At 38.8% G+C, this 17009-nt stretch overlaps 3 protein-coding genes across 5 annotated transcripts in view; 1 reads left to right on the top strand and 2 right to left on the bottom strand.

Moving 5' to 3' along the window:
- The first annotated feature begins 544 nt into the window (after positions 1-544).
- Positions 545-4925, top strand: LOC310993170 (uncharacterized protein). The gene is made up of 3 exons (XM_083981485.1): positions 545-892; positions 3520-3651; positions 4634-4925. The coding sequence occupies exons 1-3, from the start codon at positions 547-549 to the stop codon at positions 4756-4758; spliced, it is 603 nt and encodes a 200-aa protein (XP_083837611.1). The 5' UTR covers positions 545-546; the 3' UTR covers positions 4759-4925.
- Positions 4926-5293: 368 nt separating this feature from the next.
- On the bottom strand, positions 5294-14105 carry naxe (NAD(P)HX epimerase). Of its 3 annotated transcripts, none has more exons than XM_083982173.1 (7): positions 13940-14105; positions 11953-12152; positions 10635-10743; positions 9654-9764; positions 8123-8233; positions 7108-7255; positions 5294-5886 (listed from the first exon to the last, which is right to left on the bottom strand). In XM_083982173.1, exons 2-7 carry the CDS (start codon positions 12135-12137, stop codon positions 5684-5686), a joined length of 867 nt encoding a protein of 288 aa, XP_083838299.1. In that variant the 5' UTR covers positions 12138-12152; positions 13940-14105; the 3' UTR covers positions 5294-5683. The 3 variants fall into 3 exon arrangements, with proteins under 3 accessions (XP_083838299.1, XP_083838300.1, XP_083838301.1); XM_083982174.1 differs by having other exon boundaries at positions 13955-14103; XM_083982175.1 differs by having other exon boundaries at positions 14022-14100.
- A 1046-nt stretch (positions 14106-15151) lies between these two features.
- LOC310993295 (lamin-A-like) overlaps positions 15152-17009 on the bottom strand; it is a gene marked incomplete at its 5' end in the record, with an annotated part of 13325 nt that continues 11467 nt past the window's right edge. The window contains 4 exons of the mRNA XM_083981612.1: positions 15152-15252; positions 15351-15551; positions 16671-16727; positions 16841-16960. Of these exons, the coding sequence (XP_083837738.1) occupies positions 15217-15252; positions 15351-15551; positions 16671-16727; positions 16841-16960 (414 nt within the window). The 3' untranslated portion in view covers positions 15152-15216. The remainder of the gene's footprint in view (positions 15253-15350; positions 15552-16670; positions 16728-16840; positions 16961-17009) is intronic.

Raw genomic sequence — 17009 nt, 5'->3', positions numbered from 1 at the left:
AAGCTAGATGTCTTGTATGCATCGCATTTTTCATTCTTTGTGGCAATGTTGTATGTACCGTCCCTGTTAAATAAACATTAAAATAAAATAAAACTAGTGAAATCATGGAAACATAAACATTTAATTCCACCGGAAAAGCAAAACCGGCTTCCGTTTTTGACGTTCGGAAACTTGTGGACATCTTTAATGTTGATTCGGCTTTGTCTGTTGTTGTTGTTCCCAGGCAACAGGACTGATAAACCTACACTTTGAACACCAGACAATAACACAATCTCACCTCCCTCCCCCCTACAACCTCCCCCCTCCCGCGTCAGGGGGCAGAGGTGTGAACTCTCACTTCCTCTTCTCGAGCATCTTTTGGTTTTTCTATCAGCCAACCTGGAGGATGACATCATCATCATCATCATCATCATCATCATCATCATCACCACTGAGAGACACAGGAAGTGAGGAGCATTTACTGTAACGCGGTGACGGGAGCGAAGCAGAGTCAGGTCAGATCAGAGCTGTGCTGCGTTCAGGGACCTCATCATGGATCTGCTGTGGATGATGATGGCATTCCTGGTCCATGTGGAGGCCGAGACCACGACTGAGGTGAAGGTGAAGGTGAAGGTGGGCGAAAACACCACACTCACCTGTTCTGATGACAACCCCAACTTGTACTGGTACGTTCAGTTCCACGGGAACATCCAGTGGTTCATCGGACGCACGTTCTCCAGGCGCCAGGAGCAAAACTACTGCTCCCCCCGCTCCGATAAGGGCAAATACCAGCTGAGTGGAAACAGGCTGCTCATCACCAACACCACGGCTGAAGACTGCAGGTCGTACTACTACTGCTGCAGAAAGAACAACAGCATCATCGTTTCACTGAACACGTTTCACCTGGTCCCAGGTCAGTTCAAGTTCAAGTTCAAGAGTCTTTATTATCCCCTTGGGGCAATTTGTTTCACAGCAAGTCATGAAAAGCATAAAAAAACACACATTTATAAGATAATAAGATAAGATAAGATTACACTTTATTGTCAGCTCACTCTGAAATCTGTCTTGCGTCCCATGACGTCCAAGGTTTCACACAAATAATAACAAAATACCAAAAACATAAATTTACAAAAAAGCATAAATGTTACCCTCAAAAGTCACATTTAAAGAAAAACACAAAGTACCTCCTAACTCCATTCACAACATAAATCCAACATTACAATGTTGAACATAACAAAAATGTATAAAAGCCTGATCACTGCAGGGACAAATGAATCTCCGAGTCTGTCGCCTCAAGACGGAGAAAAAGTCTGCACCTTTGTGTGTTTTATAGTTATTAGACAGTTTGAACATGTGGCTGTTCATGGTTATTTAAGTTTATTTTATTCTAATTCAAGTTTATTTAACATTTAAAAGAGATTTCAAGATTTTTCTTACTTTCTGAACTTCCTCTATTTGAACAGAAATAGAAACAGAAATTGTGAATTGCGATCCGGACTGTGGAGGAGGCCACGGGTGTTAAACCCAGGTGTTAAAACTGTCTCGCGTGCAACAGGGGGGCTGCAGTCATGTAACTTACCAGAGGTGTGAAAACAAAAGTGTCCCGCGCCACTTTTGTGTGTACGTCTTGCACATTGTGCTAAAGTGCAACAGTGCAAATGATCAAAGGAGATAAAAAGTGAGGGGGAGAAAGGGGGGTTACTGGAAGTCGACTCGACCCCTGAAAGAGAAAGCTGCAGACTGAGGGGTTTCTTCCTGTTCTGTCAGTTAATGTGCAAAGAAATTAAAAAATGTGTGTTTTTCCCGTCAGTCCAACTCTACTCATGTTAAACTGTTTCCATTGACTGTATGAGAAACTCTCTGTGACTGTCCATGTGTCAAATATCTATTGATACACAATGATTCTTCTATTTTATGTATGTTGTATCTCAGGCAGGTGAAACAGCTAAACTCACTGCACCTGCAAAAAACAAACAAACAACCCAGCTCCATCAGTTTTACAGAAAAACATCACAACACAACACAAGTGTTTCCAGGGAACACAATTGAGTGAGGGACCAGGCTAAAGGCTAATGCTAAGCTAATATGATTACAGCTCGTCATCATAGATATATATAAGAAGACTAGATGACCAACCCACCGCTGCTGCCCGGTGTAGCCACACGGCAGCCATCTTGGGGCAGGCAACACTCTCCTTCAGAGCATTAAAGGATAATTACCGGTTTTTACAATCTGGACCTCAGCATAAAATACGATAATTTCCTCACCCAGATAACTTTGGTGTCATTACAAGTCGTTCCGACGAAATTAGCTCCAGCCGAGAGCTGCGTATATCCATATAATGCAGCCTCTAAATAACACATTATCTGCAGATAAACTCGTTCATTTCACCAATAGTTATGATAGGCTAGTGCTATTCCCCTCTGAGTCCAGGGTTAGCTGTTATCAACATCCGGGGTCTGTAGGTTGACCTACTGACCTCTGACCTGGATGATGTCATCTCCGACCGCCGCGTGGCGCGGCTTGTTGCTACCGCTAATGCTACGGTTCAAAGTTCAGCTTCCACAGGCTTCCTCTCCTCAACCTGGACTCATTAAAGCTCCGGCTAGTTGAGATAAAAATGGACCCGAATGCCGAAGCAGAATGATTATTATCAGAATGAGCCGCGCGGCGCTCAGAGATGACATCATCCAGGTCAGAGGTCAGTAGGTCGACCTACAGACCCCGGATGTTGATAACAGCTAACCCCGGACTCAGAGGGGAATAGCACTAGCCTATCAGAACTAAATATTGGTGAAATGAAGGAGTTTCTCTGCAGATAATGTGTTATTTAGAGGCTGCATTCTGCTGCCCTGTAGACTCCATTATACGGATATACGCGCCTCTCGGCTGGAGCTCATTTCATCACAACCACTTGTAATGACACCAAAGTTATCTGGGTGAGGAAATGATTGGATTTTATGCTAGAAATAAGGTCCAGAATGTAAAAAAACGGTAATAATCCTTTAAGCCTGTAGTGCATGTTCTGCTATAATGACCAGAACTTGCTCAGTTTTTGTCCAATTTTCAAACGGTTTGATTTTTTATGAACGTTTATGCAGTTATGATGCAGCATACTTGGATAATTTTAATCATGTACTTTTTTAAAATAATGCAAATAGTTAAAGTAGTAGCTACATACTGGTTTATTTTTCACAGAGTTATGATCTATGGCACTGTAACTGCAGCCAGAGTCAGAGCAAGTTGCCTGTCCTCAATATGGCCGACTGTGAGTCACGTCGCCTGCACATAGTCCGATCCACCGCCTTGCTCGTCATTGTCCTGTATCTGTCTGATTACCTCTCTCTTGACCTTTTAAGTTTGTGGGTTTGATTCCCATGACAGAGATGGCACCACAGAAAATGTTCTTTGTAAGAGAAACAGGAAGTGAGGTTAAATTTAAACCTTGGTGTGAACAGATCATAGATCCATGTCATTGACACGTTGTGCCCACTTCCTCTTTACTTCCTCTGTGTTTTACTCTTGTGTCTCTTCATCCAGACGCTCCTCCTCCTCCTCCTCCTCCTCCTCCTCCGTCCTCCAACAACTCTCATCTCAACACAACATGGCTGAATGATTACATCACATACGGCTCCTTCGCCTTGAACGGCGTCTTGTTGTTGGTCACAACAGGTGAGTCACACCTGGTCGCTGCCAGGGCCGTTGTATAGGGGAGAAAGGTGATGATAATTCTAGGGGCCCAGCGCCCAGTGGGGCCCATAAAAAACCCCAGTAGTCTAATCTTTGTATGACTGATTTATTCTGCGTAAGACCCTGACTAATACTCATAGGACACTGTAAAAACTCAACATCTTTCCAAGAATATTTGTCTTATTTCTTGTCCAAATGTCTCATTTCTAGTCAAAACTAATCTCTTTCCACTTAAAATAAGACCCATTACCTAAAAATGTACTTGTTTTTAGATTCACTTAAATTCACAATAAATAGAAAAATCTGCCAGTGAAAGTAAGTTTTTTGTGCTTGTAATAAGGAAGAAAAACTTGCTCCACTATCAGATTTTTTTCTACTTATTCCAAGTGAAAATATGCTTGAAAGAAGTAAAAAGTGTCTAAAAACAAGCTACTTTTAATATGATGAGTCTTAATTTAAGTAGAATGAGATTTGTTTTGACTAGAAATGACATTTTGACTAGAAATAAGACAAATATTCTTGCTAAGATACTTGAGTTTTTGCAGTGTAATGCTGCATTAGCATCAAAACAAAGAAGGCTAAATAAAAAACCATAATACATACGTAGTCTAAGAAAAAAAAAGGAAAAGTTAGGGGGAGGGGCCCACTTTAGTATTCTTTAAGGGGGCCCAGAATTCCTAGCAACGGCCCTGGTCGCTGCTCGCGGCGGCGTCAACACAGCGACATCTGCAGGAAATACAGGAAACTACACGTAGTTTCAGTAGACAAGACACATGTGAAACCTTGAAATGTGTTTTTAATAAATTATATTAATGATCATTTCTTATAAGAATTATTATCATTGGGTTGGCCCTTTCCTGCATGTCATTCCCCCTCTCTGCCTCCCCATTTCCTGTCTGTCTCTCCACTGTACTATCAATTAAAGGCAATAAAAAGCTAAAAAAAAAAACCGCTCTGTTTGCAGGTTTGGTTGCTGCGCTGCTGTGTTTGAAGAAGAGGAAGAAGACGACGACGATGATGAAGAAGAAGAAGAAGAAGAAGAGCTCTGATGACCGGATCTATGAAAACCTTCACAAACCTGTGAAGTGACTGTGCAGAAAAACAAACTCATGTTGGAGAAACTCACCTGGAAACAGCACAAGTAGATTTATCAACATGAAAACATTTCTTACATTAAAAGGATGTGAAGTTTGTCTGCAGCAGAAACATAAAAAAACATGTGTTTTAAGATTAGTATAATCATTTCCCAGCTTGGGATCAATACACAGTAACAGAGGAGATTCTTCCATACTGTATATATGAAGTTATTATGCTTTATTTTCACTTATATGAAGTGTTTTATTCATTTAGCTCTGTAACTTTGTATGAAACATAATGTTTGAAAAACAGGTTTTATCTTTTGTGGGTTGAGGTTGTTTCTGATGTTCAGAATAAACAGCTGCTTCCTCTTTTCTTAAAACTGACGGAAAAAAAATTACACTTGAATATTTTTATACTGTATATGAACTTTGTTAATTTGTTGATTAAACTGTCACATTTCTGTTGTAAATAACAATATGTTCTTTGTTAGTAGTTTTTCTTGATGAAGCGTCTAAGCCGATGAAATAATCCACATCACTTCCAGTCATGTTCATCTTTTTATTTCATTTTTTTTTCTCTATTTCCATGAAGCAGCCACCAAGTTCAAGCCTTCACACAAAGAAAACTGAGTTTTCCTCCACAACCAAACAGAACAAATCAAGTTTATATCCGACTGATTTAATATTATTATATATTATAAAGGAAAAGTTCAACATTAAGGATTCAGGCTCCCTCCACACATTATTTTGAAAACACTTTTTTTCTTCAGACTTTTTGAGACTTTTGTTAACACAGCCCCAACTGTTTTATTTTGAAAAGCCCAGGGTTGTGTTTTATTCTGAAAAAACTCCATGAAGCTGACTGAGTGTCTGTTGCTGCAGGATCGATGCATCACTTAGCGTCGTCGTCGTCGTCATGGAGCTGCTGTCGTGTCCTACAGCTGCAGCACGCAGTCGGTGCCCGGGTACGGCGGCAGGTTGAGCTGGTACTTCCTGTCCAGGCCGGGGGGCACGAAGCGGCCGCCCAGGAAGTGGTAGCGCCCCCTGAAGGAGGCGGCCGACTTCTTGGGAGCCGTGAGGGAGATGAGCAGGTCAGGCTGGAGGCCGTCGGTGGCCGCGCCGAGCTCCACGTCCCAGCCTGGACAATACGACGATAAAACCACACACACAGAGAGTCAGAGGTCAAAGGTCACAGAGATCAATAGACTCAAGAATAAAAACATGTTTTTATGATAAAGCAGAATCAGTTTAATGCGAGTCACATCTGTGCATCTCTACATTATTTATATTCATATTTATGTTTCTATAGATTTATAGTATAATATAGTATAACATAAATGTATATTTATATTTCCCTTTGGGGATTAATTATTCGTATTCGTAATATTTATATCCTATTTATATGGAAGAGCATTAGGGCCAACAACGGAGATCTTTTTTATTAAGATTCTGAGAAAAAACTAAAAATTTCTGAAAGTCTTTTTTTTATTTGACTTTTTTTTTAGCCCAACCTTTTTTTTTTTGCCTGGCTTTTTTTTTTTGCCTGGCCCTATACTAGACTAATACTCCTTTGTAGAGACTTTAGTCAGAAATTCTGGCTTTTTTTCTCTGAAATTCTAAGTTTTTTTAGTTTAGTTAGTTTTTATCTCAGAATCTTAAAAAAAAAAGAACTCTATTGTTGGCCCTAATGCTCTTCCGTATATTTATTATAGATTTTGTTTCTATTCATATTTTTATCTCATCTAATCTTTTCATTTTATCTCACACCATTGTAACTAATCTTATCTTCTTACATCATCTCATAATTTTATCTAATCATTTTCATATTCTAACTAAATTTTTATCTCTAATTATATCTCATCTTCCTTAATCTCATCTCTTGGTCTCTGTGAACCTTTAATCACTGATCTCAGGTTTCAGAAAAGCTCTGAATTATTTTCTCTAACTTCAAAGACAACTGTGAGTTCGTCTTTGTGTAGATGACACGGGAAATGATAATCAATCGGTCAATCAATCGCTCTACTTTTATTTTTACTACCAACATCTTCCCTGTTTTTTTTCATCCTTTTCCTTCCTTTCTTTCTTTTTTAATTTTATTTTCTATCTATACCTTGCACAAGGTATGCGATTATTATTTCTTGACTGTGCTTCAATTATGTGTTAGATCAAGGTGAGGTCATGTTATAAGCCTTTCAGGTTTCAGACCTCACCTGCACATTTATTTTTCATATCTTTCTTACTAGTAAGAGAGATAAGTAAATGTTTTGTTTTATTTTTTATGTGCAAATAAATAAAAGTCTAAAAAAAAAAAAAAAAGTCTAAAGTCAATCAATGAACGTATCAATATGGAGCCGGTCACCTGATGGGATGTCGATGCTGGCGATGGGAACGGTGGTTTTCTTCAGGATGTTTAAGACGGACCCGAACGGCTCTCGCACGGCGCCTTTGAAGCTGAAGCCGAAGATGGCGTCGATCACCAGGTTGTACGCCTCGTCGACCACGGCGGCCTGAGAGTGGGAAAATAAAAAAATAAATAACAAAAACATTCTCTTTGTTTACATCGTCTCAAAACTACGGAAGCTCAGAGAGGTCGGATTCACAAATATATAAATTGTTTTATCCTGTTGTCGTAAGAAAACGAAGCTCGTTATCCTGAGATAACATCAGCAGGAAATGATTTCAAGTCACATTAACACTCCTCCTTAGCAACAGTCTTCCTTAGCAACACTCCTCCTTAGCAACAGTCCTCAGTAACCAGTTTGTTGTGATGATCCTGTGTCTTCGGCTCCCGACTGAAATATGCTACAAGTTTCCACCTGATCGAGTCGTTAAATGAGGAAACATCTTTGTTGTCGCCAGATAACGAGTAAAAAAAAAATGCATATGAGTTTGGCCTCTCTGGGCTTCCGTACAAAACCAACAAACACCCACAGTTTGTTCATTTATTTCTCTTTTAATCATATATTTTGAGTTTTAATTCTTTTTTTTCTTTTTTTTAATAAAATTCTCGGTTGTTCGTCTTCAGTTTCTTTGTGTTTTATTCCATTGTTTCTACAATTAGTTAGGTTGGTTAATTAATATTTGTTTTATCTCATTAATGTAAGCGACTGATTCAGGACCAGCATGCACCTGGGCAGGTCTGTGAGGAGGAAATGTCCTTGTTCCTTTGTCTGATGAATAAATAAATGATAAATAAAACCCAGTGGTTTTTGTTTGGACAGTTCACATCACATTATCCTCGCCCGCTACCCACGATGCATCAGTGACCTTTTGATTTATTGAGCTGCAGTTTGTTTGAGGACAAACAGACAGAAAAGAAAAAAACAAAACAAAAAACATCAGACACTCTTTTTGACTTCCACTCGGTCACAAACCTCCGGCATCTCGCTGAGGAACGGGATCTCCATCTTCTCACACTGAGTGGTCAGACCCTGGAACAGCGGCTTGTTCGGCCTCTTCGGGTACAGGATGGTCGGCTCGTAGCCCTGAGGGGGGGAGGGGGGATAAATACTCTGTTAAAAGTCAAAATAAAATTTAAAATGTGAGAAATAAAGATTTATGTTTTAAATATTTTATATTGTCTGTATTTAAAGGGACAACGAGGAGTTTGCTTTTGGTTCTAAAAGATAGTAAAATATAGTTTTGTCTTTATAGTAATTTTGACATTATTATTTAGTGGTCGACTCGTCCAGCATTTCCTATTTTCAGTTTCGCGGACGCTGCCCGGCGGGTCATGGGAATAACGCCGCTGGATCGCTAGTTGGCATCGCTTATGGTCGGAACTACGACGGTATCTGATCGTCTTCCAACCTCCGACTTTCATTCTGGATCAATGAAAACATTCTCGGCAAATGTTTTCGCTTTCGTCCGTCTTGTGCCGGTCCAAGAATTTCACCGTGCGCGCGGAGGCTCATGGGAAATGTAGTGTAAAAACACTTTGCTTTCCAAAACTCCTCGTTGTCCCTTTAATAATTGTTTCACTTTCATTTAAAGCAGAAGTAAGCGATCCGGTCGTTTTCGCTAATGCTGCGTTCGAGGCAGGCTTTTGAAATCGTAAATTACAGCTTCAAATCACAACTTACGACTTTGTAGCGTTCCAGGCAACCCACTCGTGTTTTTCCGACCTGTTTTACCGGTGAAAGTCACTATAACGGCCACTCGTAACTTCTGACCCGTGAACTCGTACCAGATCAAACTGATACAACTTCACAGGACGGAAAAACACGAGTCTACGAGTTTCCTTGAACGCACCATAACAGTCCTCGTCCCTACGTCACCACATTCACGGCGTTCCTTGGCTGCACACACAGCCCTGCATGCCGTTCTCTCTCCTCATTGGATAAAAACTGTAGGATACGATAAATGTTTTCTCCTCGGCTCAGAGCAGAGCAGAGTGACTGACAGACCCGTGATTCAGACCAAATACTCTATGTAAGTGATTGCTGTCGGAAGATATGACTATTTAAGACTTATATTAACACAAATATATCACTTACTTCTGCTTTAATCCGAAAAAACTCTGCGATCTGAGTCCAAAACAGTATTTTTTACTTGATTTTCCATTTACAACTAAAAGTTATGACAAGAAGGCTGCTGTTATTGTTGCACTTTACTCTTCTGTTCTTCAAAACAGGTTGAAATGTATTTTATCTTATGATATACGTTAAAACAATGAAACAGTAAATGCAGTAAATGGCGACTTAAGCTTTAGAAACTTGTTGTATGAAAAATAAACTGCAAAATAAAGAGTTACTACCATTTTTTCAGTAAATGTAAAGTAAAAGCAGAAGTCTTTAAACAAACTAAATAATAAAAATATTTCAGTGAGGAGCCGTTGAGCTGCACCTAAATAGATTTTATTTCCCGCTCTACGTCACATCTGAGGAGAATCGGTCCGTTACTCACAAACAGTTTGAGGTGTCGGGCGCAGACGAGTCCGTCGCCGCCGTTGTTTCCGGGTCCACAGACGACGAGCAGCGCCGGTCTGGACTTCACCAGGGACGACAGAGGATACGCCTGCAGCACAAGACACAGGAGACAGACAAGACGGTTTGACATGTTCTCTACAGCCGCAGCAGCTAAAGACACAGGAGACAGGAGGAGTAATCTGATTACTCCCCACCGCAGGGAGTAATCAGATTACTCTCTACATCAGAGGGATAAATCTGATTGAGACACGTCCATGTGCTGGAAATGTGAACTCTGGTGTCACAGCTGCTAAAAATTAATAAAGATTATGAACAGATGTAAAATGTAAAAACAAGAGGTGTATCTCGTGCAGGGGAATTTCTTTCTTTCTTTCTTTCTTTCTACCCTTCTCTATCTCCATCTATCTACCTCTTTCTATCTATCTATCCCCCTCTTTCTTTCTTTCTTTCTTTCTACCCCTCTCTCTCTGTCTTTCTTTCTTTCTTTCTTTCTTTCTTTCTTTCTTTCTTTCTTTCTTTCTTTCTTTCTTTCTACCCCCTCTATCTCCATCTATCTACCTCTTTCTATCTATCTATCCCCCTCTTTCTTTCTTTCCCTCTCTCTGTCTTTCTACACCCTTTCTCTGTCTTTTTACTTCTTTCTTTCTTTCTACCCCCTCTCTCTGTCTTTTTTTTCTTTCTTTTTTTCTTTCTACCCCTCTCTCTCTGTCTTTTTCTTTCTTCCTTTCTTTCTTTCTGTCTGTCTTTCTACACCCTTTCTCTGTCTTTTTACTTTTTTCTTTCTTTCTACCCCCCTCTCTCTGTCTTTTTCTTTCTTTCTTTCTTTCTTTCTTTCTTTCTTTCTACCCCCTTTCTCTGTCTTTTATTTCTTTCTTTCCCCTTTCTCTGTCCTTTTGCTTCCTTCTTCAGCTGCTTTCAGCATTCACACACATCTTTTTCTAGTTATTATTATTTTTACCCGTGTGATGGCGGTGGCACAGCTGAGTCCAGCCAGCTCCATCAGCTGGTCCACGCTGAAGCCGTAGTCGCTGAAGAGCTCCTCGTCGATGTGCTGCGCCTCCTCCTGCCTGTGGAGACGCTGCAGCTCAGTCAACATCTCGTTTCACAATTGATTGTGGTATTAAACGCCACAATTAATTAATCGGAAAGATTCCTAAATACTGTCACTTTTCAAAAAAAGATAATGTTGGAACCGTATCGGCAGATGTGCGACAAAATAAAGGTAAATGCACAGATACATTTAACTAATGTAACACTGAATTGGAGGGAATTTAGATGTTAGCGTGTCATTTGTAATTAAAAAAGCAAAACAAAACAAAACAAAAAAGATTAAAATTAACGTAAACATTTGGTATAGATTACAATTTATGACCTGAATATTCCAAACACTTAATTAATTGGTCCTATATTAATAGATACTGGAAATGTTTTGTGTAAACAATGAGTTATATTTTGACTATATTTGATCATTTTACACATTCATAGTGTTGTGAAATTAAATAATGCATAATAATCGTGATTATCGTAATACCGTGATTATTTCTCTGACAATAATCGTACCAAGAAAATGTATAATCGTGACATCCCTAGTTTCTACTTATCTGGGATCTGTGAGTTATATAAAACAGTGGTTCTCAACTGGTGGGTCGGGACCCAAAAGTGGGTCGCGGACCCGTTCTGGATGGGTCGTGGACAGCTGGTCAAAAAAGTAAATAATATTTAATGCACATCTGATGTTGGACATGTCTTTTATTTTGAAAAATAACTTATTTTGAAAGGCACACGAGACACGTGAACACATGCAGTTAATGGTCCTCCTTAGTTTCTTATTATTTGCTCTGAATGCAAAGATATCAGTTTCTTATTATTTGCTCTGATATCAGTTCCTTATTAATGTGGCCTGAATGCAGTGAATCTTGTTTTGTTTTGTGGGTCTTTATTTTGTGCAATTTGATATTTATTCACTTTTGTGAACATGCTCTGAATGCAGAGATGCATTAGAAGTCAAATATATCATTTTGTTGGTCTCCATTTTGTGCAGTTTGATATTTTTTGATTCACTTCCGTACATGCAGTTGTCATGGTAACTCCTCAGTTTCATTCATGTGCCCTGAAATGCACTTTGCTCAATAAAGAGCTAAATGAGTTTTTAAAGGCTTAAAAAAAATTCTTGGTTTGAATTCTATAAAAGTGGGTCGCGACTTAATGACCATGAGAAAATGTGGGTTCCAGAGTGAGACTAGTTGAGAACCCCTGATATAAAAAACAACCCTTACCCGAGGTATTTGATGGTGTGGGCCATGGTGGACGCCGCTCTGCTGCTGCTCTGCTGGTGGTGGTTGTTGTTGCTGTTAGCTGCAGTGGACACTAGAGGACATGTCCCCGTCTGAGCGAGGACGACGCCGACGGTTCGAGAGGTCACCAGGACGCCGATCCCGAACAGAGCCCGAACACTCAACATCCAGAGGGAGGAGAACTGACGGAGCAGAGGAGACACAGTTACAGTAACATGTGACTCAGTGGAGGCTCCTTCAAAACAAAAGCCTTTTATATGAAGAAACGCCTGCGAGCAAAAATACTTTTCATGCACATTTTCACCTCTAATTAAACTCCTTAAACACAGATTCTATATTTTTCAAATCAATCAATAATTCAACTAATCAATTAGGGATCATTGAGAGATGTAGATACAGAAACTCATAATTATTATTTCTCTCTGGCACTGTGAACGTCTTAAATCTTCATGTCTTATTTCTTATCTTTGACATTGTAAACTTGTGCATTAATGTATGTACTGTTCTTCTTTCTTCTTCGTAAAGCAACTTCTGTTTGCCGCCATTGATCTGTGACATACAAATAAACTTTATTGACATCATTACAGATTTTAAAACAATAAAATTAAAGCAGAAGTGAGTGATATATTTGTGTTAATATAAGTCATAAATAGTTATATCTTCCGACAGCAATCACTTACATAGAGTGTTTGGACTGAAACACGGGTCTGTCAGTCACTCTGCTCTGCTCTGAGCCGAGGAGAAAACATTTATCGTATCCTACAGTTTTTATCCAATGAGGAGAGAGAACGGCATGCAGGGCTGTGTGTGCAGCCAAGGAACGCCGTGAATGTGGTGACGTAGCGACGAGGACTGTTATGGTGCGTTCAAGGAAACTCGTATTTTTCCGACCGTGAAGTGGTATCAGTTCGATCTGGTACGAGTTCACGGGTCGGAAGTTACGAGTGGCCGTTATAGTGACTTTCACCGGTAAAACAGGTCGGAAAAACACGAGTGGGTTGCCTGGAACGCTACAAAGTCGTAAGTTGTGACTTGAAGCTGTACTTTACGATTTCAAAAGCCTACCTGGAACGCAGCATTAGCCAAAACGACCTGATCACTTACTTCTGCTTTAACCATTAAAATCTTTACCATAGATTAAGACTTAGAGATACTTTATTGATCCCAAAGGATATTCAAGTACCAAGGAGCGCACATACATATAATGTAATGTAATCTAATGTAATATAATATAATATGAGGCCATGGTAACATAAAGCTGCAACGTAAAAAACAATGTGAAAAGTTGAGAGGAAACTCCTTAAAACTATTTTAGTTCATTCGTTTTGTTTTATTGCTATTCATATATTTGGATCGTTTATCTCATTCTCTCTCTCTGATGATTTTTCTTTTATTATTATCATTTATATATTTCTGATTGTTCATTTGTACGTTCTGTTTTCTTTTTTTGTATGACATTATATTTCACAGGTGGAGTTTTAGCTTCTTCCAGCACTTTACATTATCAAATTGTTCCTTTTACTTGTGTATTTTTAAGTGTGCAAAATAAATAGGCTACATGTAAATCTAAACTGTGCCAAATTAAAATTACCTGAATAAAAATAAAAACCTTCCAGTTTCTTAATAAAGTGCAGCTGAATGTAAAAACACCATAAGAGTGAGAGGTTAAACATGTCATTCTGATGTTATTGTGTGATGACACTTATTTTATTAGTTTAATTATAACACGTTTCATAACTTTAGCAACAAGCTAACCCTAACCTTGATGAACATGCAGCGACACTCAGGTGTATTATGTTAAATATTAACTGTTTAGATATATTTTATACAAAGATTAATGAGTTTAAACACAAAGAACAAGTTGTTGTTGTTATTTTAGCTTCAGTCTCTCTGAAGTTGTTGGTGTTGTTGTTAGCTACGTTTCACGCTCTACGCTGCTTCTTCGTGTTAAATGTGAATTAAAACTCACCGCATGTGAACAAACCTTCTGTGTTAAACTCTCCACATGCAGTTTTAGTTTCTCCTGTTAAAACCGCGGTGACAAAACTCACAGGTCAGAGACGAGAAACTAAATGAGCTAGCAGCGTTAGCCGCCGAGCAGGAGCTAGTTACTACTTCCGGGTTTGAAAATCAAAACACAGCTGTGACTTCAAAATAAGAGTCGGATGCTTTTATTATGGAAAATCAGCAATGTTTGGTGTATTCCCAGCTGTAAACTTGTAAATACTGTATACAACAATATATGTCCTGCTTTTATCTTTTTTCTTGTATGAAAATATAAAATCATTATCAGCAAAATGCACTGAAATAATAAAAAGTAGAGTAAACTGCAGGATATTACATCACCACCACTGGACTATTATTGAGCAAAGCAACTAATTTAATTTTGAGTAAAATTTAAACTTTGCCCCCATTTTTTGAACAGGCAAGAGAAAAAACAAGCAAAAGGCTAAAAAAAAAAAAGGCTTAGATATAAATAACACATTACTTATAACCCATCAGAGTAGATTTGTTAGGTAAAGTACATAATTGTTATTTTAAAGGTTAAAATAATTGCCTCTCAAGTATCTCTTGTCACATGGAAAAAATATTTAACTTTGATTTCTCTTCTTGCATCTGAATATTGGTGTTTAGTAGGCCATAGTATATTTATATTATAGTATAGTGTCGATAGCCACTATTCAAAATAAAACACTATAAAAAAATTATAATAAAAACAGCATGCCAAAAAACACTCAGATGAAAAAAAAAACAAATTATCTTTAGACAAATGACAAATGAGGCAGATTATTGAAAATATGTTTAATGATATCAGCAAAAATAGACAAAGAAAAAAAAATCTTTGGATCTGTAGCAAGGTCGGGGTCAGTTTTACTTCAACTCAACTTATACTCAAAAATAAACACATATTATATTTCATAATGTGAACACAAATGAATTTACTGCAACCCTGCTGCATCAGTACGTCCACACAGTGTAATGAAAATCTGATTTAACTGTGACCTGTTTAACTTTATCTAAAGAGAAACAAAACTGTGAAGATAAATTAGCCCAATTTATCCAATTATTTTTGTCAATTCTTACATTTTAAGCCAAGAAAATACTATTTCATATGCATGCCTATGTACAGTATAAAAAAAACAGTATAAAGTTTTTATTCCAAAGTAAAATTAACTACAATAGGTAACTGAAGAACTAATAACTGAAAACTAAAAAGGTGTAAATGCTTCACTGTGGATCCAGAGTTCACATGATTGGACAGGTCTCCATCCTGCCACCGGACTGAGAGGGAAAGTCGACAAAGTTAGTGTCATCACACACAGAAAAAAACCCATTTATTACACAAAAAGAGAAGTTATTGATCATCTGTCGGTCCTCACCTTGCGCGGGGTGCTGGCGCTGAAGACGTAGGAGTGAGGAGAAGACAGTAAACCCTCGGAGAGGCCGCCGCTCCGGAACGAGCGCGAGGCCGAGCTCACGGAGCAGTTGCTGGATTTGTCCGAGGGAAGTCCACAGGAGCCGCAGACCACGGTCCGGCTGCGTAGGTTGTACTCGCTGTCCGCGCAGGTGCTGTGAGCCACCTGCTGATCAATCAATCAATCAATCAATACAGGTCAACAACAACTAAAATAACAACTTTTCTAATATGTAAAAGTCAAAATCTTCTGGTTGCAGATTCTTGGATGTGAGGATTTGATCCGGGCAACTGGCCTCAATAATTCTGCTTTGTTATATTTTATTATTATCTAAGAAATTAATTGATACTGGAATAGAACTGTTGGCTGCAGCCTAAATAAAAATATTTTGTGAAAACTTTTACAAAAGCAAAGTTAAATTGTCATGTTAAAGGACAAATCCAGGCAAATTCAACTGGGGGCTGTATTTTCCTAACATTTTAGGTCTAAAAGAAGGAATCTGAAGGTTTTCAGTTTAATGTCTCCTGTTTTGCGGTAGGTGTGTCTGTCCTCGCATCGCCACAGCGAATGGGAGCGGATTGAAGTTCTGCTGCTTAGGCTGTTTACATCCCTCAAAGCCACAGATTCCTTCTTTTACGCCTAAAATGTTAGGAAAATACAGCCCCAAGTTGAATTTGCCCGGAATTGTCCTTTAAGTGTCATTAATGCTTCATGTGGACACACTTTGCTCTGTAGGTGGCAGTAGAGTATTTAACACAAGTATTTTTACAGTATTATGAATCTAATTCAATGTACATTCATAAGATCAACTTTAATGAACTCCAGATTCTTAACATTTATAATAATATTTATCACGTAGCCTATGTCTTTTTACATTTACAAAGCATTAAATGAAGACAGTATACACAAACACTTTAGGGATTATTTTAGACCAAACTCGGCAAGATTTACATCTTCATTCCCCCAACTGTTTTACATGCAAAGGGCAGTTTTCAATATGTTATAAAAATGTTTATTCATTAAGTGTTTTAAAAGGTGCTTAAAGAAACATTTAATTACTCACCTGTAACTTTTGCAGTATTGGTATCCAGTTACTTTTAACTTTGTATATGTATTTGCTTGTACTTTTGCCTCTTCGTGCACTAGCCTATATGTTATCTATCTTTGATTTGTGCACACCTTACTTTATTCTTCTTGTGCAAAATAAACCGTTGAAACATCAGCTGCTTTCTGACTTTTACAATAATTCTGCATAAAGTTGTGATGAATTTTTATTTTTCTCACCATGTCATCGTCTTCCTCTTCGAACTGTGTGCGGGTGACTTTCCTCATCGCCATTTCCTGGAGGAGAAAAACAAAAAGCATCACAGAGTTTATTTATTCACTTATAAACCTGCAGTGTTTTTAAGTATAAACGTGTGCAGTCATGGTTGTAACAAAGATGTCGTAGCTACTTCTCCAGCGGCGCTGATCAGAGTCGTCTGGAACACGTCTCCGGTTCCCCAGGACGACTGCGTCTTCCACAGCAGGTCGGAGGGGGGGTTGTGGGCTCCGCCTCCTCCAGAGGCCCAGACCTGAACCACACAGAGGAAACAGCAGGTGAGACAGCTGCAACTCTGTTTT

This window comes from Trachurus trachurus (genome assembly GCF_905171665.1).
Source record: "Trachurus trachurus genome assembly, chromosome: 11".
NCBI lineage: Eukaryota > Metazoa > Chordata > Actinopteri > Carangiformes > Carangidae > Trachurus > Trachurus trachurus.
This window is presented reverse-complemented; position numbering and strand designations above follow the sequence as displayed.

Excerpts from the sequence above, each read along its gene's own strand:
- LOC310993170 (XM_083981485.1), top strand. The coding sequence starts at position 547 with ATGATGATGGCATTCCTGGTCCATGTGGAGGCCGAGACCACGACTGAG. Across the intron at positions 893-3,519 it reads CACGTTTCACCTGGTCCCAG|ACGCTCCTCCTCCTCCTCCT; the intron begins GTCAGTTCAAGT and ends CTCTTCATCCAG. Across the intron at positions 3,652-4,633 it reads CTTGTTGTTGGTCACAACAG|GTTTGGTTGCTGCGCTGCTG; the intron begins GTGAGTCACACC and ends CTCTGTTTGCAG.
- naxe (XM_083982173.1), bottom strand. The coding sequence starts at position 12,137 with ATGTTGAGTGTTCGGGCTCTGTTCGGGATCGGCGTCCTGGTGACCTCT. Across the intron at positions 7,256-8,122 it reads TCCTCAGCGAGATGCCGGAG|GCCGCCGTGGTCGACGAGGC; the intron begins GTTTGTGACCGA and ends TCCCACTCTCAG. Across the intron at positions 5,887-7,107 it reads CAGCATCGACATCCCATCAG|GCTGGGACGTGGAGCTCGGC; the intron begins GTGACCGGCTCC and ends CGTATTGTCCAG.